The sequence below is a fragment of the Chiloscyllium plagiosum genome, chromosome 35 (genome assembly GCF_004010195.1).
Source record: "Chiloscyllium plagiosum isolate BGI_BamShark_2017 chromosome 35, ASM401019v2, whole genome shotgun sequence".
Classification (NCBI taxonomy): domain Eukaryota; kingdom Metazoa; phylum Chordata; class Chondrichthyes; order Orectolobiformes; family Hemiscylliidae; genus Chiloscyllium; species Chiloscyllium plagiosum.
In genome coordinates, this window is record NC_057744.1 from 30,459,495 (window position 1) to 30,478,843 (window position 19,349).

Here is a 19,349-nt window from a genome sequence, read left to right on the forward strand (position 1 = left end):
TTGTGGAGGCAGGGTCATTGGGGACATTTAAGAGACTACTGGACATGCATATGGTCACAGAAATTTGAGGGTGCATACATGAGGATCAGTGGTCGGCACAACATTGTGGGCTGAAGGGCCTGTTCTGTACTGTACTGTTCTATGTTCTAAACTCCTTTAAAGTTTTCTCATCTGAATTTGGATTCTCATTATTTTGTTTCAGAGCCCTAGACTGTTGAAAGAGTGACAATTACTCCAAAATCTACTTACGAAGAAAATCATTTCTTCTTCCATCCAAGGGGAATATTTTCTGTTTTCTTCCGCAACTTGTAAAGTGAAAAAAAATTTATTGTGGTCAATGTGATGTAGCAATGCTTTTAAACACCATGGACCTTAAAATGAAGATTGTTACAACCTTTATCTTCAACAGTAACCATAGTGGGCTAGAATGCCCTTCATACTACAATGTGCTTGGGACCAAAATTCCTTGCCCCCTCCCCCTACTTCTGCCAAATTCTGATTTGCCCAAGTCTTTCCTCAATAATGGGTTGAGTCTGAGTGGCTCAGTTGGAAGAGCATCAGATTTTTAATCTGAGGGCCCAGGATTCAAGTCCCTGCTTGGTTTCTTTTCTGATGGGTGGCATGGTTGTACAATGGTTGGCACTGCTGTCTCAGTGTTGGTTTTGATTCCACTCTCGCACGACTGCCTGTGTGGAATTTCTCCCCGTGTCTGTGTGGGTTTCCACCGAGTGCTCTAATTTTCTCCTACTGTCCAAAGATGTGCAGAGGTTAGTTGAATTGGTGATGCTAAACTGCCCCATGGTGAGCTTGAATTAACCATGGTAAATGTGAGGTTCGTCTGCGTGGGATTTCAGAATGGTCCCTTTCTGCACTGTAGAAATTTTATGATTCTCACTCCACTGGAGGATCTGAATACCAGGTGGAGTCAGCTCATTATAATATTTCTGCCATCATTGGAGGCACATCTGAGGTGCATAGTTAAAGGTGAAGAGGAAGTGTAGGATGATGCTTCACATGTCCTCAAGTTTGGCAAATTGGTATTACTGATGGAAATTGTTTCTTTTATTGGAAATGGTCCCCCTTGCTAAATGTATGATTTCCATTCCCTAAGGTTTAGTGCTAGGCCTGACTTCCTGAAGGAGGGCTTATGCCCGAAACGTCGATTCTCCTGTTCCCTGGATGCTGCCTGACCTGCTGCGCTTTTCCAGCAACACATTTCCAGCTCTGATCTCCAGCATCTGCAGACCTCACTTTCTCCTTATTAGACAAGCTTAAAGTAATGCCTCACCCCTTCAGAAAGAAAGAACAACATAGAGAGCACATGAGTGAGATCATCATGGAATGCAACAAAAGGAAAATGAGAGTTTGAACAGCCAGTCCTCTGAGTCTTTTTTATCCTCACTTCATTGTCAAGACAGATAACAGTTGGAGAAAGTCGGCTTCTTAGGAAGAGGAGGAGAAACAAAAATCACCGGGAGTTCCCAATGGTCAGCTCATAGTATTATTGTAGAAATATGGAAAAAGATTAGTTAAAGCCATGCACGGCTTCAGACATAGAGGAGACAGACAAATGAATGTTGCAAAAAGGAAAAGCCGTGGTTTTAGAGAAATGTTAATGAATGGTTGTCACAAACAAAGCTCCCTCAGGTTGACAGTGTGTGTACTCTGTGTCCATTCAATAATGTAATAACAGCATTATCTGATGGTGTAATGATAAGCGTAATGAGTGTTGGTCAGATTTCCAAAACAAATTTGATAAAGTACCCACATGGGTAGACTGGGAAGCAAACTTACAACACACAAGATTAAAGTGAAAGTGAATGTGTGAATATGAAATTGGCTAAGTGCTAGAAAGTGGTATTGAATGTTTGTTTTCAGACTGGAGGCAGGTTACCCAGACGTTGCTGTTGAGACATTCAATATATATTAATGGGTACAGCTTTCAAAGTATGCAGATGGCACAAAACACAGCGATGCAGGAAGCAGTGAGGAAAGTATGACAAACTTTAGAATGATGTTGTCTAAGTTTTTAGAATAGTTGATGTTGAGTTTGCATTAGCTTCACCCAATCTGATGGTGTCTTTGATGGACAATCAGACAGTCCTGGACAGGATTATGAATGAGACAGGTACATCATCTCCAGCTTCTGACAATTGTAATTACTAGCCTAAATAGTTAATTCTTTTTGTACCTGCTATTGTGCAATAAATTACACAGGGTATGAAAGACAAGTTTTTCTTAAGACTTTCCAGTAGTTTAATCCTCTACCACAGTTAATGAAACAGGCTTTTAGTCTTGGTGCGTGAAGGAGGATTATTGATAACAAACTAACCCAACTACAAGTCAACAGTGTTTGTTACCCAGAGCCTAACAGGACATGTTAATCTATTGTGGGTACCGCTGTTGAAATTCCTTAAGGTAATAACAGTGGAGAGAATTCATTTGACCCAGAAGAAATGCTTTTGAAATCCAATGAATTTATTATTTTAAACAAACAGTTGGTCAGCAGCACTCGTGAGAACAGCAGTACGGCTAAAGTGACAGAGCAGAAACCAAACCTTCACCTCAAAGCTGGTAAGAGCTGCAGTGAACATGATGTAGACTAGGAAACGAGTCAAAGGGAGCTACGCTGGGATGAGAGAGACCTTAGAGAAAGCAACATTGTGCAGCAATTGGGAGCTTAGTGAATAAAGTTATGATTCCCTCAGGGATCTTTTCCGATAAAGGTGCAAAAGAACAGGTTGAGAAGGAAAGAAGACAGGGCGTACTTACCCATCAAATAAATCATCACTCTAAATCCAACTAGTCTCCATGAAGTATAACTACAGCAGGTGGAACAATGTGTCGAAAATTTATACTGACACCACAGCTTTTGAAAACTTATGGAGATTTTTAAGAGGACAAAAAAAAATTAAAGATTTGAATGAAGAGTCCAACCAAAGAAGATAGTTACATGAATTTAGGACTTTTAGATCAATTCAATCAAGATTTTAATCATGATTTGGTCAGGCGGATTTGTTAAGACCACAGCCAATAAACTTTAATAATTGTGCAAGGCGATGAGTAACGTCCTTTGGCACATGAAGGTGGGGAAAATTAGTTTTGTCTTTGAAGTAGCAAGAAATCTCTATTACGACTGCAGAAGGCAAATCTATCATACAGAAAGTGGCAAACCACCATTTTGAAAGTGGCAAAACCTCAGCAAGCAATATTTAGAATTTGATTTTTGAAAGAAATAACTGTACAATTTTGCTAGTTCACTGAAATAAAAGATTCATTGGAAGAATTTCATGCTGCATTTTCATGCAATAGCATTTATAAGTAAGAATACTAAGTTTAAACTTTTGGAGAGACTTTAAAACAATACATTATTGTCACTCGAGTCACTCCAATAGAGCACCAAAACATAAAAGAAAACTTGGATATTTTTGACGAATTTTTAATCCGAAAAAGTGTGAATCATCCAAGTTTCGAATTTCTCTGCAGCTGATCAGAGTTTTTGGCAGAAATCTGGAAGTTCTGAAGGGAATCAGCCCCCAGCAAAGGAAGGATCACAATGAGCTCGCAGGCAGTCAGAAAGCCTTTATTAAAGTCAATGTCTCTGAAATTGATGATATTTAACACAGAAAGTCAGGCCATTGAAAACCAACTTCAATCAGGGAAACAGTTTCTTAGACAAAAGGGGGGCTTAAAGATTGGAGAGGTCTGAGGAAGATTATTAGTAATGACAGCAAACTACTGTTTGCACAGCATGGAAACTGGATTGTTTGAGGTTGTTTGGTTTGGATTGCAAATGTTCCAATTCTAGATGAATTACAGAAAGTAAAAAGGAATTGGGTACTTTTCATGACACTGCAACCTACTGAAGCTACAAGGATCAAACAGTTGCAGTTGACAGATTGTATGGTGAAGGGCAGATTAATTTTGATTATCAAAATGAGGATATCGATCCCAAAGGGCAACCACCAAATGTAGGTAATAAAGTTAAATATTTACAGAAGGGGGCAAGTTAATTAAGAAATGTAATTATTATAAGTCGAGCGGGAAGGCCACTGAAAATTGTAATGTACACGATGAGAGTTGGGAGGTTAAGGCCGTGGATTGGGAACATAATAAAAAGTAATAAACCATTATAAGCATCACAAAACATAATTGAAAAAATGAGGCCAAGAGAATGCACTGTAAGGTTAGGTAATGGTTCTAGGAGTGAACATGTCCCTAGAAAGAGATCACAAACATGGCTTTTGCCCGAAACATTGATTTTCCTGCTCCTCGGATGCTGCCTGACCTGCTATACTTTTCCAGCACCACTCTAATCTTGACTCTGATCTCCAGTCCTCAGTTTCACCAAGATCACAAACAGTCAAACAGAATCCAACTAGTTGGAGCGGAGATCAAACAGTGACAGCCAACAGAGAGATGCTCGGCAAGATAGTGGTGCAGCTTTACACGGTCAAGAAGCTTAACACTGATAGGGGATGCCACCTGGAGCAGAACCCCCTTACGATCAGGAGGTTTTAGTGGCTATAAACATCTTGGATATAGTTTACTGAAAGACAGTGAGAATTACGAAGTGGAGAGATATAGCGGGGTGCTGGATAGGTGACAGTCAGCCCCATCCCATTGGTAGATATGCAAAGTAAAAGTTTCACCAGATGGGAATTTAAGCAAAAGCAAAACCAGTGGCACAAGGTTTGAAGAAAAAAACAAGGAGGCAAGTTCTAACAGTAAAGAGACCAATGTCATGGAAAGCAATTTGGAAGATTTTCTTGACATTGTTAGCAACAAATACGAGGGAATGTAAATCAATTGGCATTACAGCAACATATCTGTCAGGAGATAAGCTCGAAAAAGGGGTGGTCAAATGCAGTGGGGACAATCTGGAAGGAAAATAAATGTGTAAATGACCCAACCGATGCTTCTAGACAACCAGACTTCTCAAAAAGTTTCAACTTTTTAAATTGTCTTCAGTTGAATGCACACCCTTCCATGTTTTACTGGCACCAGGACAGATAGCTTTCAGGCATCTTTATGACGCATGTAGATGAGTTTGTGAAGGCGGTGAGCAAGGAGTTTGAAAACATTGTCATAAATAAACTTTAAAAAGGAATTCAAAATTTTAAGTCAAGCTTTAAATCGATAGGAGTAAAAGTCAGACAGAATGAGTCAAGTGTCACTTTGCATAAGCAATTTTATTTAGAAGCTTTAGCCCCATGGCCGTTAGGCAAAGTATGGCTCCTCAAAACGATGTAGCAGCTTCCAAAACTGAATGGAAAGAATTGCAAAGTCGAACTGGATAGTTGTATTGGTTGGGCACCAATTGAGGCTTGGTGCCAGTTTTGAGGTCTTAGACTTGAGTACAAAAGATCTCAAACTGAAAAACATTATGTGGGTGAACAAAATGTTGAAAATAATCAAAATGGAGCACTGCTTTGGAAATTTCAAACTTTGGGAGATTTCAAGAACATGAAAGTTATGGGTTTTAATGATGCTTCTGATGCAAATTTGTATTTTCAAGTGCATTAAGGTTTATAATTTTTCCTTTTGGGGGAAGAAGCTATTAAAACTACTGAAAAAAAACATAATTTAAACTTTAATGTACACTTAAGCCCAGGAATATCAAATGTTGTCAATCTGCACAATATCTTATCATTTTCTACTTTCTGTTTGGTTTGTTTTTCATTTCTATTGGACATATTTCAATTTATTTTTATAAAAAGACAAAAAGAGAGACTGTTATCATTAATCAGGGTCTGGCATGGATTTAGAAACCAATTGGAACCAGGGAGTAGGATTTTGATAAGATGATAATTTTGAAATAAATTGACTAGGTCTGTAAACATAGGGAACAAGTAATAATGGCATTAGTTTTTTTTTATGTGTAACTTTAAATAAAACTCTGACTAGAAAAATATAGGCAAACCCTGCCTTCATTCCTGATGAAGGGCTTTTGCCCGAAACATCGATTTTCCTGCTCTTCGGATGCTGCCTGATCTGCTGTGCATTTCCAGCACCACTCTAATCTAGACCCTAGAAAAATATAGGCTTGGACTTTGTCTAAGTGATCTTTTAACCTCTGTATGAAATTAATTAATTTCAAATTCAGGATGAAAGGTGAAACAGGGCTGATCAACTTAGAACAAGGAACGTTAATGGATGATTTAACTGTTCAAAATCATGGAGGTCTTTTATAGTGAAAATGCGAAGAAACTGGAAATGTCTGTACCCAATGTCTGTACACATTTCAGACAATTAGTCAAAAAAAAAAGCAAAGGTGACCTGAGGAAATGCAATTTTACTGAGCAAGTTCTCAAAACCAGCAATGTGCTGTCTGAAAGAGCAGTTAAAAACAGATTGAATAGTGACAGTCAAAAGTGACTTGGAAAAATGCGGCAAGGGGAGATATCTGCAAGGCGATGGAGAAAAATAAGGAAAGTGAAACCAATGGCATTGCTCCTTCAAAGCACCATCACAGGCATGATAGGCTGAATGTAGACCTTTTCTGCTAAATCATTCTGCGTTTGAGAATAGTTATCTGGTTGTAACACCCCTTAGGATGCCCTGAGGTTGTGTACAAATGGTGCCTTTTCTTTTATGAAGAAGGCAATTCAGTTGGTCAGTGTCACAAATGCAATTTACAAAGGCATAATTTTCCAGTTTTAAAGTGGATTATTATTAAATACCATGATTTACATATGATAACTGAGGTAACTTGAGATTTAATCATATTAGATTGACTACAACAACTACAGATTATTTACCTCGTTCATGGCATCATCAATCTGCTTTAGCTCTTCATAGCGATCCCTAGAATCTCGGAGAGGCTGTACCATGGCTTCTTCAATCTGTGGGAACAACTTAACAAACATAGAATGATTAGAACAAGTCACTTTACAATACAGGAGTGGTATGGTGATCCTGTAATAATCAAACCTAATCAGCCACAAACATTATGTAATGCATGTTAGCATACTATTGCATGCTAGGCAAAAATTTAAAGTAACAGATTTTTGGGAGACATCTGAAAGTATCTAGCATTCTCCCCATATTATATATTCAGATATCGTAAAATTCAGGACTGGACTTTACACTACTTCCAAAATATGCCTTCGATGTAATATTAAAGGAGCCCAGCTGACTGTGCCATTTTCCCTTCATGAGAAAAACAGTTGCACTTGAACAGGAGTTTTCTTTACTTTGAGATCTTTCAAAGTGCTTGTGTCAATATAAGTGAGTTTATAACACTCATTAAATCCCTACCTTCTTAACCATTGGACATTTTCCTGAATATCACATTATAAGGTCTAATGTCAATTTTGCTTTCTAATGCTCCTGGGGGCTTTCTGTAATTTTAAAGATGCTTATACAGATATAAAAGTTGTTGTGGGACAATCAAATTATGCCTCAGCAAGAGCCCGCAAATAGCTAAAATAATTCACCAAGTAATCTGCATTACGTTGGTTAAGGAATAAATGCCTGGTAGAACATCAGGAAAGCATTCTTGCTTTTCTTCAAATCATGCTTTTATGCCCAGCCAAAGGAAGATTCATTTAAGATGATCAGAGGATTAGATAGGGTAGACAGTGAAGGTCTTTTTCCTAGGATGATGACGTCAGCTTGTACGAGGGGGCATAACTACAAATTGAGGGGTGATAGATTTAAGACAGATGTCAGAGGCAGGTTCTTTATGCAGAGAGTGGTAAGGACGTGGAATGCCCTACCTGCTAATGTAGTCAACTCAGCCACATTAGGGAGTTTTCAACAATCCTTAGATAAGCACATGGATGATTTGGGATAGTGTAGGGGTACGAGCTGAGAACAGTTCACAGGTTGGCGCAACGTTGTTCAATGTTCTATGATGCACATGTGGCCTTGGTTTAACTGAAGGTATCTCCTCGATGCAGCTGTCCCTCAATCCTACACTGAAACAGTTCAGATTTTGTACTCAGATGTCTGGAATGACACTTGAACTGTTCTGATTGAAAAGCTGAATTGAATCAATGCTGATACCTTTGGGAGTTTAGATTCCCTACAGTGTGGAAACAGGCCCTTCCACCCAACCAGTCCACACCAACCCTCCGAAGAGTAACCCACCCAGACACATTTCCCTCTAACTAACACTATGGGAATTTAATATGGCCAATTCACCCGACCTGCTCATCTTTGGACTGTGGGAGGAAACCGGAGCACCTGGAGGAAACCCACGCAGACACTGGGAGAATGTGCAAACTCCACACATACAGCCGCCCGAGGCTGGAATCGAACCTGGGACCCTGGCGCTGTGAGGCAGCAGTGCTAACCACTAACTGATACCGCCAATCTCATGTCAAACTAATTTTGCACAATGCATCCTCAATTATTTCAATTTAGATTACAATTCCATAGACTCTTTCACCAAGATGTTTCAAGTCATCACTCAATCCAAGAACATATTGATATAGTGATCATATCGCAAACATGTCTCTTATAGTTATACTGACATACTGACCATGAGACACAACATGCCCCTCCTTTCACTGACTAGCAGCCTGAGGGTAAACCTGCTTGGGATACATGTTGGGCCTGATGAAAAGGATGAGCATAAAATCTTTCAGCATAAAAGCAAAGGAAGGAATTAGAGTTGACCATATCACCTCTTGAGACTACTCTGCCAGTCAGTAAGACGATGACTAATCTTTGATCTTTATTTCAGCTTGCTGCTTGAACACTACATCATGTCCAAAAACAAAACTCGACAGAGACTGGAAATCATAAATAAAAACAGAAAATGCTGCAAATGCTCAGCAAATCTGGCATCATCTGTGGTGTGATAAGCATGGCTAATTTTTCAGGGTCCTGATGAAAAATCACAGACCTGAAATAATAATTTTGTTTCTTTCAGTCCAGATGTCAGCAGACCCATGGATTCCTTTCAGCATTTTCTGTAGTAAGTCTCTGTGTGTCTCTCAGCCTTGAAAATACTCAATAGTTGACTAATCAATCTCAATCTTCAGAAATGAGATAACAAGAATCCAGAGTATGAAGGCAGTAGGTGTATACTTAAGAAGGAAATCAGGAGGGCAAAAAAGGGGACATGAGATAGCTTTGGCAAATAGAATTAAGGAGAATCCAAAGTATTTTTACAAATATATTAAGGACAAAAGGATAACAAGGGAGAGAATAGGGCCCCTCAAAGATCAGCAAGGCGGCCTTTGTGTGGAGCCGCAGAAAATAGGGGAGATACTAAACGAGAATTTTGCATCAGTATTTACTGTAGAGAAGGATATGGAAAATATGGAATGTAGGGAAATAGATGGTGACACCTTAAAAATGTCCAGATTACAGAGGAGGAAGTGCTGGATGTCTGGAAACGTATAAAGGTGGATAAATCCCCAGGACCTGATCAGGTGTACCCGAGAACTCTGTGGGAAGCTAGAGAAGTGATTGCTGGACCTCTTGCTGAGATATTTGTATCATCGATAGTCACAGGTAAAGTGGTGGAAGACTGGAGGTTGGCAAATGTGGTGCCACTGTTTAAGAAGGGCGGTAAAGACAAGCCAGGGAACTATAGACTGGTGAGCCTGACCTCGGTGGTGGGCAAGTTGTTGGAGGGAATCCTGAGGGACAGAATGTACATGTATTTGAGAAGACAAGGACTGATTAGGGATAGTCAACATGGCTTTGTGTTTGGGAAATCATGTCTCACAAACTTGATTGAGTTTTTTTGAAGAAGTAACAAAGAGGATTGATGAGGGCAGAGCAGTAGATGTGATCCATATGGACTTCAGTAAGGCATTCGACAAGGTTCCCCATGGGAGGCTGATTAGCAAGGTTTGATCTCATGGAATACTGGGAGAACTAGCCATTTGGATACAGAACTGGCTCAAAGGTAGAAGACAGAGGGTGGTGGTGGAGGGCTGTTTTTCAGACTGGAGGCCTGTGACCAGTGGAGTGCCACAAGGATCGGTGCTGGGTCCTCTACTTTTTGTCATTTATATAAATGATTTGGATGCGAGCATAAGAGGTACAGTTAATAAGTTTGCAGATGACACCAAAGTTGGAGGTGTGGTGAACAGCGAAGAAAGTTACCTCAGATTACAACAGGATCTTCATCAGATGGGCCAATGGGCTGAGAAGTGACAGATGTAGTTTAATTCAGATAAATGCAAGGTGCTGCATTTTGGGAAAGCAAATCTTAGCAGGACTTATACACTTAATGGGTAAGGTCCTGGGGAGTGTTGCTGAACAAAGAGATCTTAGAGTGCAGGATCATAGCTCCTTGAAAGTGGAGTCGCAGGTAGATAGAATAGTGAAGAAGGCGTTTGGTATGCTTTCCTTTATTGGTCAGAGTATTGAGTACAGGAGTTGGGAGGTCATGTTGCGGCTGTACAGGACATTGGTTAGGCCACTGTTGGAATATTGCATGCAATTCTGGTCTCCTTCCTATCGGAAAGATGTTGTGAAACTTGAAAGGGTTCAGAAAAAATTTAAAAGGATGTTGTCAGGGTTGGAGGATTTGAGCTAAAGGGAGAGGCTGAACAGGCTGGGACTGTTTTCCCTGGAGCGTCAGAGGCTGAGGGGTGACCTTATGGAGGTTTACAAAATTATGAGGGGCATGGATAGGATAAATAGACAAAGTCTTTTCCCTGGGGTCGGGGAGTCCAGAACTAGACGCCATAGGTTTAGGGTGAGAGGGGAAAGATAAAAAAGAGACCTAAGGGGAAACTTTTCCATGCAGAAGGTGGTACATGTATGGAATGAGCTGCCAGAGGAAGTGGTGGAGGCCGGTACAATTGCAACATTTAAAAGGCATTTGGATGGGTATATGTATAGAAGGGTTTGGAGGGATATGGGCCGGGCACTGGCAGGTGGGACTAGATTGGGTTGGGATATCTGGTCTGTGTTGGACCGATGAGTCTGTTTCCATGCTGTACGTCTCTATGACTCTAAGTGTAAAAAATTGCAAAGATTAACAGCCCTGAGTGAAGAAATTCCTGCTTTCCTTACCCTGGCTCTGTGTCCAAGTGTAAACACAAAGAGCTAAATAGCCTCCTTCTGCACTCAAGCAATTCTATGATTAATTCCCTGTGTTCTAAACTCTCCAGCTGGTAGAGGGGGAGGGGGGTGTCATCAATGCCTCAACATCTAACCTGTCAAAATCCCTCAAAATCTTGTATGTCCCAATGACATCAGTTCTTATGCTTATAAACTCTGACAAGTATACATGCATTCGACTCAACCTCTTATAGTAGGACAACCCTTTCATAGAAACGTAGAAAATAGGTGCTGGAGTAGGCCATTCAGCCCTTCTAGCCTGTGCCACCATGCAATATGATCATGGCTCATCATGCAATCTCTGTATCCCATTCCTGCTTTCTCTCCATACCTCTTGATACCTTTAGCCACAAGGGCCATTCCCAATTCCCTCTTGAATACATTGAATGAACGGATTGCCAACAGCTTCTTATGGTAGACAATTCCATATGTTCACAACACTTTGCGGGAAGAAATTCTTCCTCATCTCAGTTGTGAATGACTTATTCCTTATTCTTAGACTGTGAGACCTGCTTCTGGACTTCACCAACATCGGGAATATTCATCCCTTATCTAGCCTGTCCAGCCCAATCAGCATCTTATATGTCTCTATGACATCCCCGATTTTCATTTCAGGAATAAAATCAGTGAACCTTTACTGCATTCCTTCAAGGCAAATAAACCCTACCTTAAATAAAGAGATAAAAACTGAGCATTCCACCCCGGGTCTGATTCCAGAAAAGTCCTGTACAATTATAGAAAGACCTTCCTCCCATTGTACTACAGTCTCCCTATCATAATGCCCAGCGCATTATTTGTCTTCAGAATAACCTGTTATATTTGTGTTAAATAAAGAACGGGCTGTCTGATTTCTCCAAAGTGCATAACTTCACTTACTTTCACACTACACCAGGTTATAGTCCAATTAAATTGGAAGCACTAGCTTTCAGAGCGCTGCTCCTTCATCAGGTGGTTGTGGAGTATACAATTGTAAGACACAGCAGTTATATCAAAAGTTTACAGTGTGATGTAACTGAAATTATACGTTGAAAAGTACCTTGGTTGCTTGTTAAGTCTCTCATCTGTTAGAATGACCATGTCAGTTTCATTTCTTTAATATGTAAATCACAAAACATTTTTAAAAGTTACATTCTCAGGTTAACTTTAACAATTGGTGCTAGCCAGGTTAAAGTTAACCTGAGAATGTAACGTTTAAAAAAAGTTTTGTGATTTACATATTAAAGAAATGAAACTAACGTGGTCATTCTAACAGATGAGAGACTTAACAATCAAAGTATTTTTCAATGTATAATTTCAGTTACATCACACTGTAAACTTTTGCTATAAATTCTGTGTTGTACAATTGTGTCCTCCACAAGCACCTAATAAAGGAGCAGCGCTCTGAAAGCTAGTGTGCTTCCAATTAAACCTGTTGGACTATAACCTGGTGTTGTGTGATTTTTAACTTTGTACACCCAAGTCCAACACCGGCATCTTCAAATCATCACTTACTTTCATCAGTGTTTCAAATGTTGGTATGAGGACAAACTTGATGAATCCAATCTGAGCTGTGGGCTTTGTAACCTTATCGCGATCCATGAATGGAGCTACCGGGAGACCTTCAGATTTCTCCCTGTCACTCTGCAATTGAACAACAGTAATATATATTGAAGACTTAGAAAGCACGGATGTTTGACACACACATTACAAAGTGGGAATGAGCCTGCAGTCTATACCTGAAGCTAACTTAACTCTAACCAGAACTTCAATCCTAAAACTAAATAAATTCTAATCCAATGTGATCTGTCTAATCTAAACGTAATCTGACAAATACTTACATTAAATCCCAGAATTTAATCTAAACTCTAGAGTCTGTTCCAAATTCAGGGAAGCTGGTGTCCTCACATTAATTTCATTTGGGTTTCAGAATCGATTTCAAACTCAAACTGAGATCAGAACATCAACCTGAACTCGCCCTGAAAAACCAGTCCAAAAGGTTTTGGTGGAGGTGGAGGTGACAGCAAGGTTTCCAATGAATGGCAACAAGAATATTATCAAACACCAAGCTGGATGTTTAATGCACTGAACTCACACACACACCTGTCCGTTGTGGGTACGACAGCCCCCTTAAGGCAAAGTTTCTTACCCCATCTGGGGAGGAGGTCCTTCCTCTGAGCGCTGCAACCAACAAATGGCTGGCAGCTCTCTGCCCTAAGCAATGTCATGGGGAGGGGGGTATACCCAGTGCCCAACAAAGAGGAGCCAGAGCTGGATGGCAGTGTGGGGAATGTAGGCAAAAGTGAGGACTGCTGAATGCTGGAAATCAGAGTCTAGATTAGAGTGGCGCTGGAAAAGCACAGCAGGTCAAGCAGCATCTGAGCAGCAGGAAAATTGACGTTTTGGGCAAACGCCCTTCATCAGGACTGAAGGCAGAGAGTCTCCAGGGTGGAGAGATAAATGGGCCCATTTAAATGGCTGGCAGCTCCCTGCCTTCAGTCCTGATGAAGGGCTTTTGTCCAAAATGACGATTTTCCTGCTCCTCGGATGCTGCCTGACTGGCTGTGCTTTTCCAGTACCACTCTGATCTAGAATGTAGAGAATATTCCTGTTGTGGGTACATGGACTGTGCAAGGAGAAACCAGAGGGTTTGGAGAAAACCTTAGTGCTCTGATGAGCTCAGGGGGTAATTAAGGAGACAATTCCACTCCTGCAACCCACTGCAGTAACAGTTGTTAAGCAGATGCTCAGTGTGAGCCTTTCCCACAGCTGGTGGAATTCCTTAACATGGGCAGTTCTAAGCAGGCATGGGGCCCATGCCATTTTATAGGTTGCCCACTCCTCCAGCCACCGATTCACCATGAGAGGGGGGAGGTAGCAAAAAATCCGAAGGAGTTATAATACGTTCAGAATTCATTATACCAAATGATAGTACAGGTTTTGAAAGGATATGGATTTAGAGAGTAAAATAAATTAGAATTGAGTAGGTTCATGTGAAGCATAACCATCAATAGACTGGTGTGTCTGTTTCTGCACTGTACCTTCAATATAATTCAGCATAAAATGAAGAAAGTGGTCTGTATTCATCCAAAATAAGGGAATCGGGGGACAAATACATCGCAATGGAGCTTGCTGAATGTAACTTACAAAGTAGTCATTTCACACCACTTTATGGAACATTGGCTTGACTGAAGTGTTTGAAATAGGTTTCTGATTTAGCACCTTGTAGGGAGACTTGAGCTTGTTGTTTAAGAACAGCTGAAATGATTCAGTAAATATGCTAAGACCAGAGGTCATGGATTTCAAAACAGTTCAGAAACAGAATTTTAGATGAACCATTTCCTTAAAGCACGTAAAGTGTTTGGAGCAAAATGATTAATGAACAAAATGTATTAAAAGCAGAAATATTATGGGAGTTCAAAGGAAGTGGGATGCTATAATTGGACAGGAAGGTACAGGAAAGAGAAGATTCAATGGGATAAACTGCCCTTCGATTGTGATAGTGGGGTTTCCTCTTTGAATCATGGTAGTCTTTGTGGTGCTCCCATGATGGTGTAATGGAGGGAATTCCAGGATCTTGACACCATCAGTTGTTAGTGAAGCATGGCTCCATCCTACTGTCAAATCATTGTAGAAAACAACAGATCTCAGTGTCTACAGTTTGCACCCATTACTTTACAATGCACCCTTCACCTGTGTAAAGTATTCTTCAAGCAAGCAGTCAACCCAAGGATCTGCCACTTCGGTCGGCCGGACTTCATTGGAAATATCACAGCATTTGATAAGAAGCATTTTCAGCTTGAAAAAAAAAGAAACAATGCTTCAGTAAATTTATGTATTGCTGCTTTGTCACAGTTAGAAATCATCAACTTTCAACAGTATTTCCTATCCGTCAATATTGAACATTCTAATCTCTGCTTAGGCCTAGCCAGCAGCAGAGGCACAGAATGTTTAAAATTAGTACGCTCAGATTTTCCTGTCATAACAAATACCCAGATATCACTAACATATTTACCTGGATCCAATTGTGACTTATGTCTGCTGCTTACACCTGAGTGACGGTAAGGCTGACGGAAATCCTGGATGGAAATTCCTTCCTCCAGCCCCAATCTCAGAAATTCCAACATCAGAAAGGGAGGAAGGTCCTCTCCAAACAGACTCCAACAGAAATTTGTCATCAGTATATTTCCAGTGCCAGCAATTTCTTCATGCAATCTACCACACACCTGGCACACTGACATTTGTGCTATGCAAAGGGATCTGCAGACGTTTGTACCTCTTAGTTTGAACGTTGAAATGGCCATTTGTTAATCTGAAGATTGTGTTTGTTTTACTTACACTTATCTTGTGTTCTTCGTTCAAGAAGTCAAAGGTAGCAACCTTTGGTTTGAATGAGTCCAATATCTCTCCATGTCGAGCCATGTCTGTCGCTAAGATAAGTGTAATAATACCCTTTAGGAAAGGTAGGAGAATAAGCAGAGAGCATTAGAAAACAAGAGATTAGTCTTGTTCGACAGTCACCATGAAATTTTTAGGTTGCAGTAGGTGTGTCACAGTGAAAGAATGAGTATGAACATTGGAATATAGATCTAGCATTCCACCCTTCAAGCCGCTTATACCTTGAATTAGATCATATTTAATCTATGCCTCAACTCAATCTTCACACCTCTCCACTGTATCCCTCAGTACCTTCCTACCAAAATCGATCTCAATCCTGACAACTCCAATTGACACAGCTTTGTGGGAATGAGTTCCATATTTCCACAGTTTCCATGTGTACAGATATACTTTTTCAATTCACTCCAAATGGTCTGACTCTATCAGCAGCTCTAGGAGCCTAGCTCAGGTTGGTTTTCCACAAGTGTGCAAATCAAACTGCACCTTAGATCAAGTTGAGTTTTGCACATCCTACTTGGAACACTGGGCTCAGAGTGAGAATGTCCTAATTCGAACCGGGTGAAATGCTGAAAGAGTGCTATGCTGATATGCTGCTGTCTTTTGCACAAAATGTTAAATTGAGGTGAGATCTCGATGTTTACATTGAAATAAAGTTTGCTTGTTTAGGGAAGAACAGAGAGTTTTTCAGAAACTGGCTGACGTTCATTCCTTATTTAAAAATTCATTCATCCTAGTGTAACTTGTGGACAAATTAATTGGCACACCCTGTTTATAAAGCAATAGTGATTACACTTTGAAAGTAAATGTTTGGCAATAAGCTGCTTGGAGACATCCTAAACTTATCAAAGTTAATATAAGGCTCATCTTTTTTCATTCAAATTGGTCTGAGGCATGGAAGCAAGGTATGTTTCAGTCCATCGATCCAGATCAGGATATCACATTGCACCAAACAATGTTGTTTGAACGGGTTAGCATTTTGTGTCAGTCAGCATTACCTAGAGTAGGATAACTTATCATGCCATTCTAGTCTGACCTAGAATTAAACATTACATTGTTTAGCATCACACACTCTGGAACACAATAGCATCATGTATTAATCAGGTCAATATACTGCATGTCACAGCATTTCAGACAAAACAATATTTAGCTAATATATTATGTATCTGATTTCTTTTTAAAGTTAAATTGCTATTTTAAAAGGCCAAGACCCAGGGCATAGTAAATTAGCCTGATCGAAAATTGTAACTAAATACAAGCTAAATGAAACCGTACTTGGTTTTGAACAGTGGAATATCCCATTGAACTAGAGTATGTGTGTTAATTAATACAATATCATAAACAAAACAGGTATCAAGAACATGGAGTACACTAACTTCACGTAAAAGATAAGAATGAATTAAAGTAACCATTCAGCAATTAAATAACGAAAAGGTCAGAAAGTGAATTCCAGATGTGAGGAAAGGTATTGAATGAAATTGGGGAAGATTATGCAAAGAAAACTAATGGAAATGTGCAATTGGTTAGAAGGGCTTGCAAGTGAATTCATCTCTTGCGTTCAGATGCTGATGGGGCTGTTGTAATTTTTCCAGTATGTCTCTAAACGCAATGATTACTGACCTGCCTGATCTGTTTGAAGACCTCTGGGTCCACATTAGCGAATATGTTGCATTCGGGCTGCGAGAGGATCTGGAAGGCGACAGCACAGTGATGGTTCTCCAGTGGGGAAATGTCATTGTAGCGGACAGCAAGCTCAGTGCGGGCATTGATCTGATACCTGAACAACATTTGTAAAACAGACTCCTTATTATGGATTCACCATTTGTTTGTAGGAAACATCTTAATATCACCTCAACAAACATCTTTAGTTTCTGAGCTACCTTTTAAAATGCATCAGTACTTTTGATTTAAAACACCACATAATATTTGTGATCAGGGAATAATTTCAATCTAGATTCCTGTATATAGCATTGTATTCCAATCATATGATGCTTCTGTGTAATATAGAGCACAATTCATGTAGCTCCCACGTAGATCGGAGGTGAAAATTTAAAGCTGCAGAGTAGCAAGTTGGGCAAAATCAGGCAAATGACAATGAGGACAATGAAATTAACAAGAGCAAGACAACATTAGCAATGAAGATGACAATGGGGGAAATAGCAGTATGTAAAAATTAAAGAAAAATATTGTTAATATATGAATACAAAAACATTTGTAACAGGTGACATTATAGCACAAACAATGAGATAAATGGGTTTGATTTTATGGCATTGTTAGTTGTGATTGCAGGGTGATCCAAGTTGAGAACTAAGTAAACCAGGATCCCACACAGAATGCTGGAGACACTCAGCAGGTCTGGCAGTATCTGTGGAGAGAGAAATAGACTTAACATTTTAAGTCTGATATGAGTCTTCTTCAGAACTGAATTCTGTTAGTAGCAACTTGTCTTGATCTGGTGATGACAGATCCACCTGGAGGTGTTTGCAGTTGCATTTATTGTCATGCTGCTGGTTGCTGTCACTCAAAAGTACCACACAATTACTGTTGGAGTGTTCCTCCTCTTCCAAATATTTGTATTTGGATTCCTAGCTTACACTCTCGGCTTTGGTTTGGTAGTAGATACCTACTCACTCATCTGGTATCTCATTCTCCTCTGTCTTTGATGAAGAATGTCCTTGCCTCAGAGTTAAAAAATCACATAACACCAGGTTATAGTCCAACAGGACTATAACCACCTGATAAAAGAGCAGCGCTCTGAAAGCTAGTGCTTCCAATTAAACCTGGTGTTATGTGATTTTTAACTTTGTACATCCCAGTCCAACACCGACACCTCCAAATCTTGCCTCAGAGAACATCTTCAGCTTTGAAATCAAGAGCTACAACATGAAGACCCAGAGGAATAATTTGGTCTTTGCGTGGGTTGGGTAATCTGTTCACTGTTTGAGAGCATCATCACCTGGCTTCAATCTTACTTCAAAGTCATATCCTTACAGTTTGACATTCAATTCCCCTCACAACAGAACACAACATTCTATTAGCTTAACGTGTAACATTTTTCAGTACAAAAGCAGTTTGCATAACACATTATTCAGATTGTATAGGTTATCAAGTAAAGTCTAGACAATACAGTCCCATCCACGTGGCACATAATAGTTAACAATTCTCATTTCACAATCATACTCACGCATTGTTATATCCAGGGTGATCAAGATCATGGCATATCGCTCCAGTCATTAAGATCACCAAATCTGTCAGACTCAGTCTCTCCTGTTTGCATGTAATGAAACCAAGGATGATGTAATTGACAGCTGGTACAGAACATTTAGAAGATCATGAAATTTGTACATGTCTAACCAGCTCAGCATTTGTTGCCGATCACTTACTGACCTTGAACAAGTGCTTACTTGGCCATTTAAGAAGATAGTTAAGAGTCTGCCACATTGCTATGAGTATGGAGTCACATGCAGACCAGACCAGGTAAGGATGGTAGATTTCCTTCCCTAAAGGACATGAATGGGCCTTTACTAAAGTTAACGAGGTAAAAACAATGACTGCAGATGCTGGAAACCAGATTCTGGATTAGTGATGCTGGAAGAGCACAGCAGTTCAGGCAGCATCCAAGGAGCAGCGAAATCGACGTTTCAGGCAAAAGCCCTTCATCAGGAAATTGACAGTGGTTACATGGTCACCACAAGGTTAGATTTTTTTTGAAAATCTAGACAAATTTCATTGTCTGCTGTGGTGGATTTGAATGCACATCGCCAGCACATTAGGAACACTGGATTATAAGGCAAATGACATTAACGCTATGCCACAGCATACCCTTGCACCACAGGAAGCTAGGCTCAGTTACAGCCCAGATACAGGGACTGAATGTTCCTTCTCTCTTAACTTATTTAGGGCATTGACCATAAACTGAAATGTTGATTTAAACTTGTTGTGTG

The 19,349-nt window shown here is 40.0% G+C and overlaps 1 protein-coding gene and 1 non-coding gene across 3 annotated transcripts in view; one reads left to right on the forward strand and one right to left on the reverse strand.

The window, feature by feature from the left end:
* pde9ab (phosphodiesterase 9ab) overlaps positions 1 to 19,349 on the reverse strand; it is a 76,495-nt gene that overhangs the window by 2,601 nt on the left and 54,545 nt on the right. For both annotated transcript variants that reach the window (XM_043676388.1, XM_043676390.1), the window contains exons 12-18: positions 18,590 to 18,672; positions 17,026 to 17,182; positions 15,349 to 15,462; positions 14,704 to 14,808; positions 12,526 to 12,654; positions 6,762 to 6,857; positions 250 to 305 (exon numbers count right to left, since the gene is read on the reverse strand). In XM_043676388.1, the coding sequence (XP_043532323.1) occupies positions 258 to 305; positions 6,762 to 6,857; positions 12,526 to 12,654; positions 14,704 to 14,808; positions 15,349 to 15,462; positions 17,026 to 17,182; positions 18,590 to 18,672 (732 nt within the window). In that variant the 3' untranslated portion in view covers positions 250 to 257. The remainder of the gene's footprint in view (positions 1 to 249; positions 306 to 6,761; positions 6,858 to 12,525; positions 12,655 to 14,703; positions 14,809 to 15,348; positions 15,463 to 17,025; positions 17,183 to 18,589; positions 18,673 to 19,349) is intronic.
* trnak-uuu lies at positions 532 to 604 on the forward strand. The gene has a single exon. It is a non-coding gene; the product is annotated as a tRNA-Lys (tRNA).